The following is a 23,661-nucleotide window of genomic DNA, read 5'->3' on the forward strand; positions in this document are numbered from 1 at the left end:
GAAAGACAAAGAACAGTAACTTCTGATGAAATCCGAGCTACTGTGACAGACCATGTTCTTCTCATTTATATTTTTTTTACTTTATTTTTACTGTATACAGGTGCTAAATTCAATTAGCCTACTGTGAACAATAAACATTATTTCTACAGCTTCATGTCTTGAGCATTGTGTTTTCAATTATTTTATGTAGTGTGTAATGACTGCTCAGTATTGTTTTGAATTTTGATTGACTTGGGGTATGATCTGACAACATTGTTTGGTTTTGCAGGAAGAGTCAGACAGAGGTTTGGTGAATGTAGTTTGAAATTTGTGTTTTGTGCTTATAGTGTTGAGAAAAGCATGGTCGATGTCAAGAAATGTGTTTTAGCAAAGTTTTAACTAAAGCCTATATCTTTAATCTACAGCTTATGTAAAATAACAACAGTTAGATCGAGTGGTAGAATTGTCAACCACGACATATGGTAATAACAGCACAAACTGTATGTAATTATTTCTGTCCTTGGAAAATGAAAGCAGGAGTGCAAATCAAAGCTATACACTTCCAGAGAGAGAGCAGAGAAGGCCCTATAGATACCATACTGCTACTGTAGTTATCTACTTCACATCATCCTCAAAGTAATCCCATCTATCAAAATGAAGCACAATGACAAGTGATGTTGTACAGAGGACTTAACACCTACTCAGAGCAAAGTGTAAGATTTAAGATGTAACTTGTGCTTATGTCAGAACTTTCTCAGCTGCTACAACCGCTAAACTAAAAGTGATGAGTAGACTCCGTCTTAAATTAGAAATGATGTTTAAACTGGGCTATGTTTCAGCATACACATTCCTGGTGCAGAGTTCACTAACTGTGAGGCCAAAAGATTTATCTATGTATCTATTTATCTATTTATTTATTTATTTATTTATTCATATATTCATGGTTTATTTGTAAGGGTCAGATATGGTACACAGAGACTAAATGAAAACAGCCATCCAATGCAGGTGTCATAGTGTTTATAGCTGATGCTAATTAGCAACACCCATCCCCAGAATGGCTACAAGAGTAAGAGATTAAAACAGAAAGTTCAAAGGATACAGGTAAACTGGGTACCATTTAAAACTATAAAAATACATTTAGCCGTGACAACGCTATAGAAAATCAGACATAAGTACAAGTTTATTGCTGAATTTACTACGATTCGATGACTCGTCAAAAGAGGGGAAGTTTGTAGTAGAGAGTTCCAAGGTTTTTCTCCATTCGCAGAAAAAAAATGTCTGAGTGAACAATGTTTTGCAGAGTGAAGCTTTACAATCATGGAAAGTATCTAAGCATATATAGCTCCACCTACTGACTGGCTGCAGTATAGGTCATAAATCCTGCATCCCAGTGTTAACAGATGAAACTAACTACAGATGGGTCAAACTATGAAATCAAAACACACATCAAATATATTTGTCTCAAACATGGCTTCTGTAATTCTAGTTAGTTCTTATCAATCTGATTTATGTACCAGTGCCACTCTTTCAGAGAAGTTTAGTTTCACTGAATTATTTGATTTTACAAAGATGTTTGAACTTTCCATAGCCACAGGTGTCAACTTCAACTCAACACAAGAACCTGTTCTGCTGTACTGACATGCGGGAGCTTCGACATACTATCGGTATGTTAAATGTGTGTTTTAGTTTGCAGAAATGATGCAACGTCAGTCCGACTGCTTTACCAGCCAGGTTCAAGCCTTGGCTGCACCAGCAAGTCAGTGCCTATCAAGGAGGTCCTTTGGCTTCATCTCACAATGGGCTTTAATGAAGGCACGTCGTCCTATATACAATCAATGATTGCAGCCCAGTGCTGACGCCAGGATTGTAGCAGGGAACCATGAATACATTTCTATTTAAAGTGGGAACACCAGAGCAACCTTTTCTTGAGCTGTTAGAGGAAAGATTTATATGGAGAGGTGTGGGTCATTTGAAGGTTTCAAACAGCTCTATAATCAAGAAAATACCTGTTGTAGACCCTGACCCTGCTGATACTCCTAGCTGTGAGGTCCCCCAGGTTATGTCTAATTAGTCCCACAGAGACCTGCCTGACACAGATTGAGGTAATAAAAGAGGAAAGGGGGTTATAATCCCAGTGGAGCCCAGCAAGGAGTCAAATACATGTTTTACATACAATATTTAAAGCTTTAAGACTCTGAGGATGAACTTTTTTAACAGCCGACATTTTGACTTGTCATAGCAAGAAATCCAGGTGTGGAGTGAGTTATATTGAAGGAATAGTAGCTGACCACAATTTGGGAAAAATAGTTATTTGTCTGCTCTTGTTTGCTTGAGTTTACTGGGAGTTGGCTGAGTAGATAATCTGAACCATGAAGAAGAAGCTGTCTGGGTTAGCTTAGCTTAAATATTGGAAACAGAGGTAAGTAACTAGCCTTGCTCTGTCCAGTGGTGACTAAAAATCTTTGAACAGAGTCAGGTTATCAGTTTCCCTGTGGTAAACTAAGCTTACCCAGTGCACTTACAAGGATGTCAATGTTGAAATTTGATTGCAAACAGGATGAATGTCAGATTTCAACAATTTTTCAACTGGCTACAACACAGGTCAGACATTGGTGTGTCAGAAAACATGTGGAAACATTAATTTTATGGATGAAAGGAGGAAAGAAATGAAGTTAAGGTGTTAACTTAGATTCGGGAGCAGGACCACGCCTAAACCACACCCTCAATCACCTGACAAGCCTTCTTAAACGTAGCCAGCCTACTCCAACTGATCGTCCGTGATTCTTCAGAGACGGACAGACCGTGCTTCAGGCATCACCGCTCAGATTTCGGGGCAAAGGAAAAAGCAACAAACTCACCATGGAGCTTCATCTTCACGGCTCCGGCGTTGATCTTTACGGTTAACCTTCCATACAGATCCCTCTCTCGGAGACGGGCAGTCACACCACAGCCGGTAGTCGCAGCGGAGCCGCCTGCGCTCCGGTCCAGCATGCCGCGGCCGCGTCGTACCCATTCATGCTTCCCGAACAAGGTGTCGCCTTCTCCAAGAGGTGCACAGGCTTCGTCCTCATCGCCAGGGAGAGCCGCGGACCGGAGGCGCCCAAGGCTCCGCCGAAGCAGACCGTGCCTGTCCTCTCCACGTCATTCCCACTGCTCCGTCACCGGTAATCCATCACGGGGCGATGCGCCCCTTCCTCGCGGCCGGCTCCACGTTCTCCACAGGAGTCCGACCGCAGGAACTGGACCGTCGCTTGCTTGCGACGCTTCCTCAACCTCGAAAGGCGTTCTCTTCCACGGCAATGACAACATGGTCAGATCGTTCCATTCGTACTCTTCATTCATTAACGCCACAGCGTCAAAAACCGAACTTCCCGCGCTTCCTGCTTCCTCACCTGGGCCTACTACCGCCAGCGACGTCAGGTGTGGCGTCATCAGGCCTCAGCCGCTCCCACAGCCTCTACCGGCATCATCGGCTCCCCCTGGTGGGGATCAGGTTGTATCTCCCCCTGTGCCTGCTCCCTCTGTATGACTTCTCACAGCCTTCTTTACATCCCGTGTCCGCAGGCTTCACAAACTCCCCTTGCACATGCATCCTTTCATCCCATCATCCCATCATCCCTTCCTCTACCCTTCCTTCAGCCGCTCACAGCAATACGGCTTCTGTTCCCCCTCTTCCCACCATAGCCAGCTCCTTAGCTCCATCAGGAGCTCCTTCACAGTTAAATGGAACTGGCTATCCTCGACCCCCTCTTTTCCTACTGACCTCTCCTTTCAACCCTCCCTCCCCATCCCCACCCCCTCCCTTCCCCAATACCCAAATTTTTTCTTGCACTCTGTCAACGCCTTCGCTCTCGCCACAGCGGCACTACCAATCTAGCTGTTAACTGCATCTCACCTGTCTCACCTACGTTACGCCATCTGGAGTGAGATCGGGTTGTGTCGCCCCTGTGCCTGCTCCCTCTGTGTCTGACTTTTCTTGGACTATCACCGCTTCTCTACATCCCTGCGTCCACAGGCTGCGCACTATCTCCTTGCACATACGTCCCCTCATCCCTTCATCCCTCCATTCCCTCATCCCTCCATCCCCTCACCCCTTCATCCCTTCATCCCATCATCCCTTCCTATACCCTTACTTCGGCCACTCACAGCAATACGGCTTCTGTTCCCCCTCTTCCCACCATAGCCAGCTCCTTTACAGTTAAATCAGACTGGCTATCCTCGACCCCCTCTTTTCCTACTGACCTCTCCTTTCAACCCCCCCCCCCCCCCCCCCCCCACGTCCCTTCATCCCCTACTCCCCTCATCCCTTCATCCCGTCCTCTTCCCCTCTTTCCGCCGCTCATGGCGATACGGCTTCCGTTTCCCCTCCACTACGCAATCTGCATCGTTCCTGGGGCTCAATCTTCCTCTCCAACCTCCTCATGCAATCTGAGGCCGTTCCCATATCACACAAACTTAGCTCCGGCGGTTGTTTCAGGGGACGTTGGTTCGCTGCCACCTGGCCTCCAGGGCTAGCATCCTTCGATTCCGAATCCCAGTCTCCTTCATCCGCTTTCATGAACTGTTTCTCATCATCATTGCGTCCATATTTTGGGGTCCCAAATGGTTAAGAAAGTCAATACTCATACACTCTGATAACACGGCAGTCGTTGAAATCATCAGCCAGGGCCGTCACACTCCCCAGTCATTATGCCGTTTCTGCGCAGAAACGCATTAATCTCAGCCCACCATCAGTTCATTCTCAGAGCAGCTCAGAATCCTGGTTATCTCAACACCATCGCTTATGCACTCTCGTTCTCTTTTCAGAAATTCATACATTCGGCCCCAGAATCCGATCTGCATCCCATACCAGTCCCATTGTTTTCAGCAACAATATTCAGCTAGCTCCACAGCTAGTGAACCTCTCTCATCTCACATGAAGCTTCCTCAACAGCCTCGCTCCAAGCACACGCTGCGCTTCCCTGCTGGAACTGCTTCGAGTCACTCCACATGCCAGCCACCCTTTCCTTCTCTGGGCATTGGTTCCACCTGCAACTTCATATCTCATGCTCACTCCATTCAGATAATCCGGTCCACGACCATCCAAACCTACCTCGCTGGCATTAACTTCTTCATTAAACTAGTCACCAACCTTCACTGCACTTCCATCTCCCATTCACGCGTAATGATGTTGATTAAAGGTTAAGTAAACAGGACCCTGCAGTCACTTTGAAGCACCTTCCACTCACCTCTGACCTCCTTAGTCTCTGTATTCAGACTCTCCGTTCAGGCTACCTAAACTCTATAATCGACTCTACCCCAGATTCCATGTTTCTGCTGGCATATTTTGGTCTCCTCCAATGCTCAGAATTTGCCCCTACCTCATCTATCCTTATTCCTTACCATCATCCCAGGTTATCTGACGTCACCGTACACACCTCAGATTCTCTAATATTCACACTCAGACGCGGTAACACTGATCAACTCGGGATCTCCTTTCCCATCTACCAAACATCTTTCGTTTCAACTCTAATCTTAGCCCGTACGAACCACTTACTAAATACATCAGCTCTCGGTATGCCACTATTGTATCTCCTCACGACCCACTCTTCATCACTGAAACCTGAAAAAAAAATGGCCACTTGATTATGGTTTATAACATCTGCGCCAAGTCATCCGCGTCTCAGGCATAACCTCCAAGCACTGTCCTGCCCTTTCATTCCGCATTGCTGCAGCGTCCACAGTAGCCAGGTCAGGCAACTCAGACATAGCCATACAGATCCTAGGGCTTTGGTCATCTCAAACGTATCACTCATACATCCGCAACAGTCTCAATGATCGTGTCAAGCTCACGCTCAACTGAGCACCATCTAATTCAACTCTTTTGGGGGTCAAGATCAGCTCTGGCAGGATAACGCTGATATGGAACCCCCATCCTGAGTCTCCTTCTGCTGGGCACACCACACACAACTTATTCATTAAATGTTCAACTTATATCCTTGTGTGGCGTGGTCCTTGCTAGTGAAATGATTATTATGACTGCATGTCCATTAAAGTCAATTTGTAGTGAAATCTGGTCATTATAAATATGTAATTTCAAGGCATTTTATTTTTCATACAAAATGAATGGGCTGAGCGGTGTTAAAAAAGATGCTCCCGAGCAATCCCCTGCATACTGTCATAGTTGATTCATACATGGCAGGACAAGATTGTGAGGAGAGATTGGTGGCAAACAGTGATGATTATTGGACTTTGATGCAGACAGTCACAAGGTCATATCCTATTAATGTCTTCCATGTTTTTCATTGGTGACTGTTTTGCTTGTCATGTTAGCCACAATGCAAAATGTGAAGTGATATTTGTGTGTGGCCATAGATATGTGTGGAAATGTGTGAAGAAGCAGATTTCCCAGTGAAAAATCTGGGTATCACTTTTACCATCGTGAAAAACTTTCTCTTTTCAGTGTCTTTTCAACTGTGGCCATAGACATCTTAAACATGTTTTTCCAACAGAAAGATGTGCAGTGGAAGGCAGCTGGAGGCTGTGGCGTAACATTTGCTATATGAACACGAGTAGCATCAGTCTTCTTATCAAGATGTAAGATCAAATGTTTTTAATCGACAAACTTTCTTTTTGATATCACGAGTATGCAAGACAATGTGACACAGGTTAAATTATCATGCCCAACCCTATAAAGTGGCCCTATGGGGCTAACATTTATCCATAAAATGAACCAGTGAAAATAACAAGTAAACACCTACAACAATTAAAGAACTATGGGATATATTATAAAACAGATAACGGAACCATTAACCAATATCAAAAGACTGAATTAACAAAACACAACTGAAGCACAAATCCTCGCCTGAGAGGCAGCAAGGCAGCAGTCCCCACTCTATATTCCTTTGACCAATTGACTTTTAAGCACCTCAGAGCAGGTGAACTTTATTGGGTAATTATTGGTTCCACCTGCAGGGTCAAACAACTGAAGAAGAAAAAGAGTACACATGAGACAAAACATACAGCCGTGACATCATAAAGCTTTGTGTTCAGATTGATGAAAAATAATAGCTAATAAATTAAGGACACAGAATCCGCATACCATTTTCTAAAAGAGCTCAATATTTCAAACATAAATGTATTATTTTAATTTGGCTTGCAGATAGAGTTATGTCTTAAAAATCTCCATGAGCAATGTCAAGACATTATCTCTATGGTCAGCTAAACGTTTTTTTTTTATTTTAATATCCCAATCTTGTACCCAGGGTTGTGTCCAGACATTTTTAAATGGGGTGGCCCATGCCAAGCACTGACATATACTGGGTTGGCATGAAGTGCACGCACAAACACGTCTGGATTACATTGATTTACCATTTTGTCTCCACTTATTGTCTACTTGAACTATTAATACTGAAGTTTCAAACAGTCTTGTATTCATAGATTTTTGTGTTTTTTGATATTTAACATTCACAACAAAGTAGCGCCATATGATGTTCCATGCTAAATTCTTTGAGGACTACTAAACAAGATGTATCTCTAAAAGTCTCAGTTTTAAGCACCAACAAAAGTGAAAATGCTTAAAATGCCACAAAAACTGCTGTTAATTTCAAACTAAGCACCATCTATAACTGAACAAATAACCATTCATAATATAGTATTGTGGGGTGGTTAACCAGATTTCAGAGGGGGTCCTGCCACCCAGGTCACCCCAAAGGACAGGCGTCATATTATAAAGTTTTAAAAAATGAGATAGCCTATAATGGAGACAAATTTGCGTTTAAGCGCCACTTGCTTCAATTGCTTCATTCGCTTATTTGCAGGAGTTGAAAATCTTAACTCTATAGCTAATGATTTGCACTACGATAGCCAATCAGCATGCAGATCCTCCGGTGACATATGATGTGAGGAATTGACCCCCAGAGGCTCACTCATCAGGAAAACAGAGGACAAATTGATTGTGTCTCTGTGCGGCTTCACCAAACTTTGTGACACTCGATATTTAATGGAATCTCCCAGTTGTACTGGCAAGTCAGCCAGCATAACCGGCTTCACCCTTCAATGTAGTCAAGCTCCACCTTGTTTGATGCCAGCAGACTGGAGTGGCGTTTGCAGCAGGAACTCCTCCCGTCTCATGAAAATTTGCATCTTGGACACTCGCGTACATGCAATTTTTTATTTTGTAACTTAACATCTCCTGGTTACAGTGACAGTTTTACTGTACAGACACAAGAGTTGTATCCATCTTTTCAGCTTACTTTTGGATTGAAAGTGTAAAAGCCTTGTTACTAAATGTGAAATGGACTGAAGGTACCATACTAGAAAATAAACCCTCACAGTAAAATTAAATATAGCCCTCATTAAGGTTATTTATTGCACCTGTGCCTTTTCTGATATCACATGTTGAAATGTGACCATAAAAAACCCTCTTTGACTTTATTGCTTTCAATTATACCCCCTTGATAAGTCAATGCAAGTCAACAAAAAAGATACTGAGTGTGTAAACAAAGATCTCCAGCAATAAATATTATCTCTCACTTTCTTTGTCGTCCTTCTTTATGAGCCAGAGAACCAGCTAATGTCTCAGGCTCCTCTGTCAGTGTTTAATAAAGTGCCTCTAATAGCTTGGTGCTCTGTGTCAGTTTGAAGGAAACCCACTGAAACCCCTGAGGAAGCTGTAACCAGGCAACAAAGGACAGCCGCGGTCAACCGCTTTTCTTCTGACCACAGCAAATGGAAGGTCAGACGATGAGGCCAGATCGCAAATTTCAGGGCAAGATTATGGAGATTAACCCATTCTTTGTTGTTCTGTTTCTCTGTAAAAATGTATCATTTCATCTAGGTATCTGTCTGTCTGTGTGTCTGTCTGTCTGCCTGTCTGCCTCATCTTTTTCTCTAAACATGCATGCAACAACAAAACAAATCCTGAGGAGAAACTTGCCACCACCAATCAGGGGGTTGCTATTCCTGGCTGTCAAGTCTGCTTGTGTTATGCAAGACAAATTTTGGTGTGTGTGTGTGTGTGTGTGTGTGTGTGTGTGTGTGTGTGTGTGTGTGTGTGTGTGTGTGTGTGTGTGTGTGTGTGTGTGTGTGTGTGTGTGTGTGTGTGTGTGTGTGATCAAGAAGACAAACAGGGAAATATTTGTATATGAGCTGAATATGTGATCAGAGATATACTGTAAAATTCTCGACACTGGAGATTGTTCCATCTTGACACGTGTGTAACCCAGGTCTCACCCATGAGCACAACATTCATGCTTTTATGACATCCAAACTAATAAAGAGATAAAACCAGGAAATGCTCCCCAACATAAACCCTCCCCTCCCAGATGTAAGGAAGCGTCTGATTCAGTGGTGGAACCATTAGAACAATTCAATAGAAAGATAAGAGAACAGGGAAATATCGACTGACCTGATCTCTGCGTTTGACCCTCAGATGAGCAAAACTATTTGTCCGATGCAACCTACAGATGTTCGTATATGTATAATGCCATGATTAAGATTCCACAGGCAGCAATCTCAGTCCGTCTGACCTTTTCATCTGCCAAAACAAAGAGATTAATTCCTTTTCACAAGGGACAAGAGGGGCACTGGGGCAATGACAATGTCCGCCATAATAACATATAAAAATTCAACTGAGAAATGATTTTGTAGCCTGGTAATTGTAAACTCCTTATGTCATAATATTAAACAGCCTCTTGATTTCATAAGTGCTGGCTTGGAGAGAAAGCAAGTCTAGAGACATTTCATTTCATTGCTGGAAAACCTTCAAAACAGAATGTACTTTATGCTCTTATTTTACAGATTGAATGTAGGCTAAATGTGAATCTAAATGCTCAAAACAACAGCTTGTGGAGTGCTCTGGCCAGCTATGCGGTTCATGTTGTTCCTGTGATCTGGAGCGATTGCTTGTATGTGAATCTCTCTAAATTAAAATGAGAGAGTGCCAAAATGCTAATGTTTCTGGATCTGCTCCACCAACATGGAGAGTCTGGCCCTGTGTACTCATTAAGTGTTTTCTTCAGATGAGCTTCATCTCACAGCGCAGTTCTGTGCCCATGGACTCTTAACAGGCACTTGTAACAATTCAAAACAGCATTATTAAAGTTCCAGTCATTGTCAGGCATCAGCACCCCCGGCATGTTGGGTCCTTTTCAAAACAAAATGAACACTTCCTCTTTATTTAGGGGTGTTTTTAAAAGAAAACGGGTCAAACAAGTTCAATTTTGTAGAGGAGGTGACTGACAGTGTGGATTGGTCAGCCCAGGCCAAGGCAGCGGAAGCAAAACAGTCAATTACAGCGAGAAGGACTCCTGAGAGCTCTCTTAAGGGCCAAACCGCCCTTGGAGAACAGTTTGTTAGGTTGTTTGAGACACTGTCAGAGTCGAAAAACAGGTTTGTCTTCCTGAAAGTAACATCCTTCACTTGACCTCCTGACATTACACTCCAGCTGGAAGGCCCCCTGACAGCAAACATTTCACCATCCTTTTCACTCTTGGTGGATAAATGCCTCTTCTTTGAGCCAGAACAGTAAAAACTCACTGGCTGTAGTTAAGAGGAGGACGTACCCACAGTTAGCTGTAAATATTCGTTTTGCATGCCAGTGTCTTGAAGGCGGGATGGACCTGCATCGCTACATCTCTTAACTCATTAACAGGTCATAGCGCTAGCTACTTGTCAACCACTAATAAACAAACCTTAGAACATGGCTTGTTTTATCTTAAGTTTTTCTTCAAATGAGATCAATATGTGCATAATCAAAATCATGCTGTATTTAAGAAGCCTTGAAACCAGCAGTTAAGACCATAAACTGGGCATGCAGGATGCAAAAAATTAATTAGTTTAATATCACTGTCCAGTACTAGACTGACAATATACAGTGTGATAAATATACAAATGTTCAACAGCTATGCCTCAGTTTTTCCATCTAACTGCTGGTCTTATTATATAAAATATCTGTTTTTGCAACACATCCTTCCTAAATCAGAAAGGTAGCAGCATTTTACCACGAAATTGGCACAAATTAAAGGTCCCTGGTGGCCAGATTTAGCATTAGCAGACTGCATTAAAGTGTGTGAAAGCATGGCCGTTATGTACAGGTTTTTTGACGTTATTCAAATATATGCTTGCTGAGTAAGGAAACTGCATGTTTACATGAAGATTTTTGAATTGTATTTTTGAGGGGTGCTCTTGCTGCAATAGCGTTGAAGTTGCATTATATTCTGCATCCCTGTAAACGCTCTAGGAAAGTGTTAACAATGGTAACTTTTAATTGAGAAAGAGGGTCATTTTGTCATCTGGTTTTGCATAATTAGACCCCTTTTTGCAACCAGCTGAGCAACCCCTTACTTGCTGTGAGAAAATAATGCAGGTTTAAGGCAGTTGTACACTAGCTTCACAAACATGCTGTGTCCAGTTTAATGTAAAACTGGTTTTAGATCTAAGGCTCTGAACACGGATTTATTCAACACTTCCGCCTTATCTGAAATTTATTCTGATCCCAGTTTCCTCTCTGAATAATGCACCTGGAGACAGGATACTGAATTTTACCTAAAAAAAAGCAAATATTTACAAAGTTCACTGTTTACAAAAGGGATTTCACCCTTTTACATCAAATAATACAACATTGGAAAGTGTTATTGAATCATATAAACATTTTTTAAACCTTTATTCTGATAAATTATGATGCCACAGTCCAGACAGTTACCTTAAAGATAGGGTTCCCTACATGCCATTTTGCCCATAACATCAGACGTTTGGCAAAATGAAAGTGAAAAGATGACACGCTGAGAGTGACATGAATAAATCAACCATCAAAAATATTTGCCGAAGCAAACATTACAAAATAGACATTATTACTGAGGACAACAGTAAATGTTTTAATTTTCTTCACCATCACAAAGAGTAACAACTAACAATAGGTTTCCTAGGAGATAAATACTTTGCTACACAGTGCCTTTTATTATTGACCCTATCATAAACCATAACTGTGTCACTCTTTAACAGGCCTCATATGTCTTCAGTAATGATATATACTGCAAAAGAACCCCGCTCTGACAAAGTCCTTCACTGACACTTTTATTTTGTTTTACGGCACTTGATATATGGTTATTGTATGGCACATTGTATGAGAAAAAAAGGATGCACACACTTATACACTGCAGCTTAGACCTTGGCAGAGAGCATTGAATGTGTAATGCTCCTGCCAAGGTTCTCCGGCAGAGGTCTTAACATCGTTTGTGATCATTTAAGGTAATAAGAAAAGCATTAAGACAATTCTAGCAAAACATTTGAATACATGCCTGGAGCCACATTATATGCATTAATGTCCTCTCCTCCATAAGCTACTCAGTCAACAGTCATTAAAACATCATAATTCACAATCCTGGACCGTGTTACCTCGACAGTATTAACATAAAACAGCAAATCTGAAAAACAACATTACTGTAAAAACATTTGCAGCTCTCCAACAGCTTTGTCCTTTCAATAATCTCTGTTGGTCGAACTGCTCACATTCAGCAGGTAAACATGAAAAGAAAATCCTTCTGTGCTTGAAAAGAAAATAGGACAGATGTATAGCAGATTAAATGCTGTCTCTTTGTGTCCATAGCACATGGGGGACGGACTATACAGACTTTAGTTGCAAAAGTGCTCATGTAAAGTGCCTTTCGCTGCACCACAATACTCAAACTTGTCCAACCTTTGTACCTTCATTTTGTTATCTACTTCCTCCTACATGTGAACAGCATGTTGAGCTGAGGCCAATGCGCCATGCTGGTTAAGGGTCCTCAGCTGTCTCCCTCCAGACTGCTATAAAGAGATCTCTAACTTAAAAACGTCAACCCTTCTTTAGGACCAAATGAAGCAAAAAAAAGCGCCAAAAGGATGACACAATGAGGGCGGAAGAGGCCCCAGTAGTTTCTTTGTCTTTTACTGAAAAGGCTGGTTCTAAGTATTGATGCTGATAGATCCATTGCTAAGGGTTGACCCCTTGGTAACCTCTGTGCTGACGGTGGAGAGTGGGACACTTTCGTATCTCTCTGCCACCCCCCAGCAGCGACAGCGCAACAGGGTGGATTTGAGCTGCTTCTGGAAATTGCTGTTGAGGAAACCGTAGATGATGGGGTTGACACAGGTAGAGGCCATGGCCGTGAGGTGGCAGAAAGAGAAGATGACGTCATGGCCACAGGACGGGATGGCCTCATGGTTCCAATCAAACACTGTGTTGAAGACATTAAGAGGGAGCCAGGAGAGGGCGAATGCCACAACGATGGAAACTAACATAGCATTGATCCTTGTGGAGCCTTTGTTTTTCTTTTGGGTGGTGTTCCTGGAACCACGCTCCACCATGTCCTTCCTTCTCCTGAGACGCAGGTAGACATGTAGGTAGCAGCCCATGATGAGGACAAGAGGTAGGAAATACTGGAAGATGAGGAGGGAAGTTGTGTAAGCTCGCCGCTCTTGAACTGAAGGCCAACGCTCCATACAAACAAGATGCTCGCCAACTGGAAATGGGATACTCAGATTCTGGAAAGGCAAGGTGAGGACACTGTACGAGAGGAAAGGCACTGAGATCAGGCAGGCCACGACCCAGGTGACAGCCACAGCCAGGTACGACTGACTCACTACAGGCTTCCATCCAGTTGGGTGGACGATGAGTTGGTAGCGCTCCATGGCGATGAGGACGAGAGAGAAGATGGAGACAGTTACAGATATGCACTGAATGAAGGGTGTGAGCTTACAGAGAGCGTCTCCGAGGATCCAGCGGTCCATCAGAGTGTAGATAATCGTGACCGGCAGGCACACGATGCACATGAGGATGTCAGAACATGACAGGTTGGCGATGAAGATGTTGGTGACGTTTTGCATTTCCTTGTGTCGAGTGATGACAAACACCAGGCAGGAATTCCCAATAAGACCCACAGCCATCAATGTGCTGTAAGCAATGATGAGAAAAGTAGTGCCACTCACTGAAAGTGAGCAGTCCTCGGTGAAATCCCATGGTATCTCTTTCCACAAGGCTTGGTTGTGGTTGGTGTTGTGCTGCAACTCCATGGTGGTTTTCCTGGGCTCACCTCGGAGGCCGGGGTTTAATTGAAATAGCTGATGTGTCACACCTGCTGTAATTACTTCATGAATAGTATTTGCATTGTTTACAGCTTTCCATCATCCTTAACCTTTTACAGTCTTCAGAGCAGTCTTCATTTGCTGCCTGGAAAAAAAGGAAAGTTGAATAAATAACCGTAATCAAACTCACAGTAATGAAATGCATATTCATGGACCTCTGGATATTTGGCTCAAAGAGTAAAATGCATATAAAACCAAAGTAGATAGTCTCATTAAGCATCCCTAAAAAATTAAGAAAAAACATTTCATAACTTTCATTAAGTCTAGTTAAAAAATATTTAAGTTTTGCTTTTGTGAGAATCAGCATTATGCCAACAACTGCACTGTTAGTCCAGCCCATAGACTGTATAACCAATGGACGTAGTATCTGTGATGTCAACCATCTGTTCTGAAGCCAATCGTCGGCGGATGCCATATTGGACATGCTGAAGTCAACCTAACTATTGTCGAATTTACTGTGAGGTAACGAGGTGGGCTTTGAGCCTCCTAGCCAACAGCTACAGTGTTCCTGCCTGTCAGTCAAGTCAGTCATGACTTAGCTCCTCAGATCAAAGCTGTTTTTTGAACTAGGCTGTAAACATGTTTATTATTGCTGCAAATATCGTCTTCTTTGAATTGGTGTGTCCGTGGTTTCCGGTGTTTCTGCAGCCAGCCTTAAACTTTGCTCTATTAACTGCACTTTATAACACTTCAGCATGGGTTTCAGCCCCACATGTTTGAGTCGTCTGAGCAAGAACCAGAGGAATCAGAAGCCCTGCTATCTGAAAATTTTAATTTTTAAATGGCTTGTTTACCGAGATCCCTCTGTGTTCTAAAAGCTAAAACTGCAATGCTAAATGATGGATCTGTAACTTTAGCTTGTGCCAAATCATAACATAACTAAACTTTTCACAACAACAATGTTGAACACCGATAATGAACTAGTCAGGCTAAACTCCAGGTAGCTGAAAATTGACAGTCACAGTCAACGATCAACACCTCTAGTCATCATTTCTGAGCTTGTGGATAACACTAGAATTGGGTGTTAAAAGCTAATTAGCAGCTCTGAAGCTGCTCCTCTGCTTGGTTTATGGAATTCTTTTTAACAGCTTTGGGTGTTGAAAATAAGTGAGTCAATTCAAAGTACTTTTTGGATGCTGATTATTACTTACACAAGACCTGATATCACGTCAGTATTTGTATCCATTGGCTTTATACATGCAAATTCTTGATTGGTAACATTTATTGTTCTTAATTTGGAATAGTTGCTGTAATTAAAGCTCCAGCATGAAACTGCCCCTGACTTCTTTTGAAAGCTTGTTTCATCATTACTTTTTCTAAATGACCATGTGAGGCAGAAAATGATTTTTCTGCCACTGATGGTTTTCTCAGCAGGAGAGGTTTTTAAATTTGAAGTGCTCCTTATGGTTCCACAAGTGTCTTTTTGGAGCTGAGATGTATTAAGTGGTCAGATTCCCCCCTTTGTTCACACTGGCATTAGATTGAATATCACAAAACCAGAGATTAATGAGGAGAATAATTAATGGTGGTGCACGGATATCATAGCTCTGTTGCCAAGGCGCAGATCTTCTATCTCCTTGAGGACTAGCTATAAGAAGAAATGATGCGCTGATGGCTATCATCAAGAAATCAGCACACATCAAGCCTTCATAGCCTCGCTTATAATAGCATGCTGATTTAAATTTCCATCACAATAACAGTGATAATGACTGCTTGTTGAGAGACAATCATTTCCTCACACTGTTTCCTCCCTTTTTGACAGCAGGAATTGATTCTGTTTCTGTCCATGAAGGAGCAGCAGACACCTCTGATTGTCACTAAGCATTCATAATAGCTTCTAAGATTTAAAGTACAACGTCAAACAAATTAATGTACTGGAACAGAAGAGAAATACAATTTTGTTTTATCAGGAACTACTGAGAAGTGTTCTGGGGTGTGCATGCATACAGGCATATTTTAATGGGGTTAGTTTTGTGCTGCAGTCAAAACAGTACTGATTAACTTAGATGTTCTGCCGACGGCTCAATTCCCCAGAAAGTGCAACACAACAATGCTAACAGAAAAAAAATCCACAGGATTTATCATTTTAATTGTGGACTCGTTAACAATGATAAATGCTGACAGGTAGGACATTAATAGCTTGTGGCTGTCTCTATTATGAGCGGAAAAGTCTTATTATGCTCTGCTGTTTCCTCCATGGGGAACACAAACAGAGCCAGACTATTCATAACAAAGTAAACACTGATACCTAGAGCTACGTGCAGTAACACCACTTAAATTCCTTTGAGGTTCATAGTCTCCTCTGTTTCAGCGTCTGGATAATTAATACTCTGCTGGATGTCAACCTGACTCAACCTGGCAGGGTTTCCAGATATGTGGCCCGCATATTATACACACACTGCAGCCTTGATGCTGATTATTTATGGCAGCCTTTGGACACTTAAAGTGATGCATTGCTTGTGTTGTGTCTGCTGGAGGACAGTGCAAGGAATGTAGCAAGGAAATTTAAAAGCAACACGATTAATATTGGACCTGACATTTTTTTTTATAATCTATCCTGATTAGCAGCATATTACACAATGACAAAGAGCCAGCATGAAATAAAAATACACAATGTAGGAGGACCAATGCAAAAAAAATGCAAACAAATTAAAGCTTGTGAGGATGTGTTGAAATTGACATGTTTTAATAATTTGAAGATGATTTTGAATAGAAATCCCTCACATAATCTCAGTTTCGTCATCTCACTGATCAACTTCCACACGACACAAATCAGCCACAAATCCGGGATCGCCAATGCAGCAATATGATAATAGACATGGTGCACCGGTTACTGTACATGTGTCCTACCCGGAGTCCCTGCAGCTGTTCTGGACTCCCTCCCTGCGTGTCTGCAGCTGGGTCAGCAGACAGGCGTGTGGGGGATTTTCTCAGCTCCGGACAGGTGAAGGAGTCTCCTCTGTCCTCTCGTGCACCACCCTGCAGTGTGCTCACCGCTCTCATGTCTCATGTTGGGGGGATCCTTCACATATATTTCCACCTCTAGACCAGCTGAGCGTCCACTTGACTGCAACTAACTTACACTCTCACCAATGCACAGTCTGACTGGTGCAAGTAAAAAGAAAACTATAAATCCCATCAGCACTAACACAGGTAATTCAAAATATATACAAACTCACTGTGTTCAGATTAGAAACTAGAACTGAATGATTTCAGTGTTAGAGCTACCAAACACAAAAAGGAACATAAAAGGACCGGACCACGTAACTTCGTACTTTCAGGTACCCCTCTAAAAGAGTTATAAGCTAGCCCAAAATGCCGTTTTTTATCAGCTAATAAATAAGCCATTGTTTCTTACCGGAGTGGTCTTTCTTCCCAGACTCCGCGCGCAGCTTTGCATCAGGTGAGACTCGGCAGAGTTTTCAGTCGAAGAGAAGGTAGGAGGCGTCCTGCCAGGGGCTCGGATAGGAGCTGAGATATCTCTTAAAGCGACCTTATGCCTCAGACTCAGGCTGCTGGGATGTGATTGGGAACATGTTACATAATAATTCAACGTAGCTCGTGTACACGCGCGAACAGGCACGCGCACACACAGGGGCCAGTGGGGAAATTGAGTTATTTGAAATGTTTACGCACGCTCTGTTTCGCTCAAATGTAGCCCATTTGTGACATGAGATGATTCCTATGGGACAAGCAAAGCCTTCTCATAATGAGACGAGTTTAATTCCACATGAGAAATGACTTTACCCTAATATCTCAGTAATTTAATTTTGATATATGATTGAATTGTTGCAACGCTAGCTTTATGTGGCTCTCTGCTATTGACTATTTGCCTTGCAATGACTGGGGAAAGAATTGCATTGTTTTCTTCCCTTGAGGAGAACGTTTTAAATCCGGAATATGGAGGCCAGCTTTTTATGAATGCTCCTGATCAGTTTTTAAATATATTGGATACTGTATCCAATCCAATCCAACCCATTTTATTCATATAGCACATTTTAAAAACAACAAGGTTACCAAAGTGCTGCACAACAAATACAAACAGTAGACATAAGTAATAGTAAAATTTAAAATAAAGTAAATTAAAAGACAAACAGAGACCGACATAAACTCTCGTGCTGTATTAAAAGCCAAGGAGTAAAAATGACTTTTAAGATGTGATTTAAAAGTATCCAGGGTGGGAGCCATTTGACTTGGGTGGGTAGCTTATTCCACATTTTAGGAGCAACCACTGAAAAAGCTTGGTCACTCTGCTTTGCTTTTTATTACCGGTTGCAGCTATCATGTACATCACTGTTCCTTATACGCTGTCGCACACTTTCCCCCTTTATACAGTCGTAGACTCTCTCACTGGTTGATTTTTATTTATAAATCTATTCTTGGACTTCTCCCTACATACTTGTGTGTACACATGTGTAGAAACATCAGCTGATATGGCCTGCACTCTCAGGAAATCATACAGTTGCAGGTCCTGAAAGTCAGAACTGAACTGGGCAAAAGGCTTTTAAATTTTCAGCCCTGTTTACCTGGAATGATGTGCAGAAGGACTTGAAACTGACACATCTTGTAACTCTGGGGGGATTCAAATCAATCATAAAAGACAGAGAAACAAGCTCAATTGGATCTTGTGATTGCACTGAGTAATCTTGTAACCATGTGATACTGTGAGCGTATTGTATTTGTGTTCTTTGCTTATGTGTGTTGTAACCTGTTTTGTGCTGCCGTCTTGGCCAGGTCACTCTTGAAAAAGAGGTTTTAATTCTCAAGAGTCTTTTACCGGGTTAAATGAATAAAGAAGAAAGAAATAAGCTATGATGATCAATCAATGCTGTAAAAGATTTTCTAAACCAAGCTTTTAATACTGTCAAGCGTTAATACTGAAGGAGTCAGTGGTACAAAGCCCTTGTATAATAAATGGTTTTTCTGTAGTGACAAACAGTGTCAGACAGAGAACATGCAGTTCTCTATCTTGTGTTATTATTTCACTTAAAACACTGTGATTCATAAATCTAAAAAAAATCCCCAATCAATTGCTGTCGCCTGAATTCAATAACAGGTACTGATACATGCTAATGGATAACCACATCAACATTTATGAAATGTTAAGATTTAATTGAATCATTTTTGTTGATAAAGATGGTGCAACTTTACGGTGCATGAAGTGTTGCCTAGGGAGTGTAATGCTTCAGCTCATTATCAATGCACATCCCTGTTTGGGCATTCACTTATACACAGTGAATTAAATATACAGACTCAATGTCTTGGATTGGCGAATGCGCTGTAGCTTATAACCAAATGTATCCACAGAGATGTCACGTTTTCTGCACGTGTACCTCTGCATGATTCCCCACGTCCATACTAACTAATTATCATCAGCTTGAACATAACTGCACAGATCCCTCCGCAGATAACACCTAGAACTATTTTAAACCCTTTTTTGCACCTCTCTTGCCTGAGCAGAAGATTGTTAACTGCTTCTTCACACAGTCCCCACACACTCCTGTTTGAAGAGGAGGCTGTTTGAGAGAACAGTAATAGCTGTTTGTCTGAGAGGCAGAATGCTGAAACGACTTGCCAACAACGACAGCTCTGTGGGTGTTTACCCGACACAGACACAAGGGTGTCAAGTCACTCAAGACAATTAATCTATGCACATATTGCTGACAAAGGCTGGCTTTACAAAAGTGGAGAGCAACAATTAGTATTTTCTTTAGTGATAAATTGTTCAATATATTAAATATGGAAGGGTTGTTGTACCTCTCCAGCTGTGCAATCTCCTTTTATCACTTATGTTTGATTCATTTTACTGTATTGATGTAAAGATAGATGAAAACATTTCTTTCCCCAAGTCTTAAATGTCAACGCAATTCTGCACTGTATGATGACATGAGATCATGTTGTTGACAGTGTGTGTATGAGTGTGTGTGTAGATTGATAAGTGACAAGTTGCCAGGCTTGAGAACATTCAGCAGACTGAAGTGTGATCAAAGAAGCTTCGGCAATCTGGAGAGGAATACTGCCTCTCATGGAAAAGGGAACACGGGAACATAATTGCACATAATATCCAACATAAACAAACAGAGCACATGTTCCTAAACAAGTGAAAAGCAGATAAGATTTCTACTGTCCTCCGTGATATGGTAGAACAAGAACAGGAAGCATGTCTCAAATGTCTTTGAAATATCTCCCTGTTACATTAAATGTCTTTGAAAACTTTTTCTTTTGCTATCATCTGTTTAGACTCCTGCCCTTTGTCTATTTACACAGTACATACTGTAACTTGATTCAATGTTTGTCCATACTTGGATCCCTGGAGAAGCTCAAGTAACAAATTAATTATACATAGTTCTCATGGGAAAATTGTTGATAATTTTATGTGTTACTGGCAGTGTAAGTAAGCACACTGAGGCCTATTAGGAAGCTAAGTCTGCATAAAGTGTTTTTGTTTGACTTATTTGCATTGTCAAAAAAAATTGCACTAAAATCTAATATTCTCTGCTTTGTAGTGATACTTCAAAATAGATTTGAACACCAATCAGCAAAAAAACTAAGAGAAAATGGTGACTCTGTAACTTCACACTTTGTCCTTTTTTATTCAGTGCAGCAAAAAGAAAATACAAAGAAAGAAAGACAGAGAGTGAGAAGGAAAACAGTAAAACTTCACCGCACAAGGAGCACTTTGAGCCAAGGCTTCCCTTGTGAAATATCTTGAGATTGCATCAAAACAATTGGTAGATTGATTGGAATACATGCTACAAGCTGCTGAGAGGGGCATGGAAAAGTGAATTGGAAATTGTTTACTTTTTTGCATAGCAAAGAATTTAATTTTCATTGAGAGGAGGATATTGTGAATAGTCCAATCTATGCCTGTCAGCATTATTACAGCTGCTATTGAAATTAAGGTGCTATTTTTTTAATTATTTGCTATTTTGTCCCTTTTTGCACACCATAGTGAAGCTGTGGAAGCATCTTCCAGCATCCTGTTGTAACTGTGATGGAAAACAACATCACTGCATTTTGAATGACACATTTCCCCCTAAAATGTTCCCAGACGGCTCAGTTGATGAGTTAAAAGTAACATACACTCTGGCTGTGTTTGAAACCACCAACTATACTACCACTACTGATTTGGCCAAAATTCAGTATGTAGTATGTAGTATGTGACAAGAGCAAAATCTGTAGTATGCAACAACTTCTCGGATGTCCTACTGATTCGGGAAAATTTCTCAGTATGCACCGGACCGGTCTACCTTCCAAACTGTTTCCCACAATGCACAGCACAAATGTTATGCTTTTTCTTCTTTCTACATATGATGGAGGGCACTCAGTTTTTAGGTGCTGTGAAAATTATTAAATTCCATATAAAACACTTCCTACTTTTTGATCATGAGTGATGCTAAAGAAGCAATTACGCTATCAAGTTGGCCATTGTTTGCTTCCGCTTTCCGAAACCGGAAATCCAGTGACACCTGACCCAGCCATAGACTATATAAAATATGGACGTAGTATCCGTGATGGATGGATGTCACCCATCTGTTCCTGAGTGCTGTTTGGAAGCCAATTGACGGCGGCAGCCATATTGGAAATGTGGAACTCAACCAGGCAGAGTGTGACGTAGTGTGAGCCTCCTAGCCAACAGCTATATTTTCCCGACCCGAAGTCACGTCAGTCATTTCCTTATTTGGGCAAAAACTCTGAAGCGTAATATCTTCTGAACCGTCACGTTAGAAAAAAATTCACCCCCCGTACAGTGTGTGCCAATACAGAGATTAGCTTCGTAGGGCCAAACCGTTTTTTTTTAACCAGGCTGTAAACATGTTTATTAATGCTGCAAAGATCGTCTTTTACCCATTCATGTCTATGTGGTTTCCGGTGTTTCTGCAGCTGGCCTCAAGCGGATTCTCGATGTATTGCAGTTTATAACACTTCCACATGGGCTTCATCATTTGAGACCAGAGGTTACCACTTGGACCCAGCATACTGCAAAACAGATCCAACAGAACAGTCATACTACATACTACCTCCAAACACAGTATGTAGTATGTAGTACATACAACATACTACATTTCTAGGTAGTATGTAGCAGGCTGTTTCGAAAACAGCCTTTTGTCAGACTGAATTAAAATATCATCGCTTTAAGCTTGAGCTACCACCTATGAGCTAAGCATGCAGGTGCAGCTATTCAGACTGATGACAGTAGGCGACCGCATCAAATTCAGCAAAGCACTATTTTGGAGTGTGTGTATTGCCACAGACCTGTGGATGAAACATTTTGAAGTTGTCTCCCACCACTAAGTACATTTCATTTAATGCAATTGGATGCAATTAACTATTGATATACAGCAATCAATCATAATTTAAAAATGAGTTGTTTGCCGGTTATGGTATAAACTTTAGACTAAGAAAGATTAAATCAAATAAATAGAGGTATAATTTATGCCTGCGAAAGCACAACACTTAGCTAGACACTTGGTATTGATTGTATGGGATTTTATTTCAAAATATGAGCTCAGTGCTGACTGGTCTTTCTGGAATGGAAGTAAAACCTGTCATACTCTTATCAGTGTAGATAAATATAGGCATATTATACCAAATGGGTTTTATAATAATTATTAATGTTAACAGGATATTACTTTTTCCTGAGTTCTTAAGGTGAGCAGGCTACTAATTTGTATGTAAATTTGAAACCTTACCTTAAAATTAGATCAAAGTCTGCCTGCTTAGTGTTGCCTCTGTTTACAAAGCACCTATACTGTGCGAAGATTTACAGTCACCTCCACTAACATTAATAACACAGGATGTTATTCAATGCCAACACTTTATAGTGTTAGTCATATATTAGCTTGCACAAATATACTCATATGTCAAGTGGTCAGAAGGAACCTTATGCATACATGTGAGGATGTACTGAATGGGATTTATTAGTGAGTAACTTGAAATGTTGAAATAATAAATCCAAAGCCCCTCCATATACTAGTGGTCCTGTAGAATTCTTAAAAATGAGCATATTTTACTGCATTAGGTTTGTATTTGTAAGGAACATGAGTTATGATTTTGTATGATGTGTGTTGCCACACTGAGGTCTGTAATCTCTTTGCTTTTATTGAAATTTTTTAGTTTGTATGTGAAGATGTGGGCCGCTGTGCCAATTTGACTAAACTTTATATCTGTTGATACAGTGACCTACTGTGCTCTCATTATGTGAAAAAGTTAAAGTGGGTGTCAGAATGATGTGTTCGCTATCCGTGGTGCTGAACTGCTTTGAATTTGTGTTTTATTATTATTATTATTATTATTATTATTATTATTATTGTTATTATTATTATTATTATTATTATTATTATTGTTATTATTATTATTATTATTATTTTGTTCTCTTGGTTTGATTGACTAAAACATTTAGTAATGCTTGTAAGCCCAGCTTTTGCGGGCATGATGTAAAGCGATGTTATGATGAGCGTTACAGTGACCGCAGCCATTTGTGCGTAACGCTGTGCCAGTTTGCACCTGCCTTTCAAACCGGCTAAATATAGACGCAAATACAGCGCTCGCTATCTGCTTCAGGTTTGATCACATTGC

At 41.2% G+C, this 23,661-nt stretch overlaps 1 protein-coding gene across 4 annotated transcripts; it reads right to left on the reverse strand.

Annotated features, from left to right (window-relative positions):
* Positions 1–11,589: 11,589 nt before the first annotated feature.
* Positions 11,590–17,718, reverse strand: npy8br (neuropeptide Y receptor Y8b). 4 transcript variants are annotated; one of them, XM_034691250.1, is made up of 3 exons: positions 17,441–17,718; positions 16,933–17,183; positions 11,590–14,167 (listed from the first exon to the last, which is right to left on the reverse strand). In XM_034691250.1, exon 3 carries the CDS (start codon positions 14,008–14,010, stop codon positions 12,904–12,906), a length of 1,107 nt encoding a protein of 368 aa, XP_034547141.1. In that variant the 5' UTR covers positions 14,011–14,167; positions 16,933–17,183; positions 17,441–17,718; the 3' UTR covers positions 11,590–12,903. The 4 variants fall into 4 exon arrangements, with proteins under 4 accessions (XP_034547141.1, XP_034547142.1, XP_034547140.1 ...); XM_034691251.1 differs by having other exon boundaries at positions 11,590–14,163; positions 16,933–17,187; XM_034691249.1 differs by having other exon boundaries at positions 16,933–17,187.
* Positions 17,719–23,661: the final 5,943 nt, after the last annotated feature.

Source organism: Notolabrus celidotus, chromosome 9, assembly GCF_009762535.1.
Source record: "Notolabrus celidotus isolate fNotCel1 chromosome 9, fNotCel1.pri, whole genome shotgun sequence".
Taxonomy (NCBI): Eukaryota; Metazoa; Chordata; class Actinopteri; order Labriformes; family Labridae; genus Notolabrus; species Notolabrus celidotus.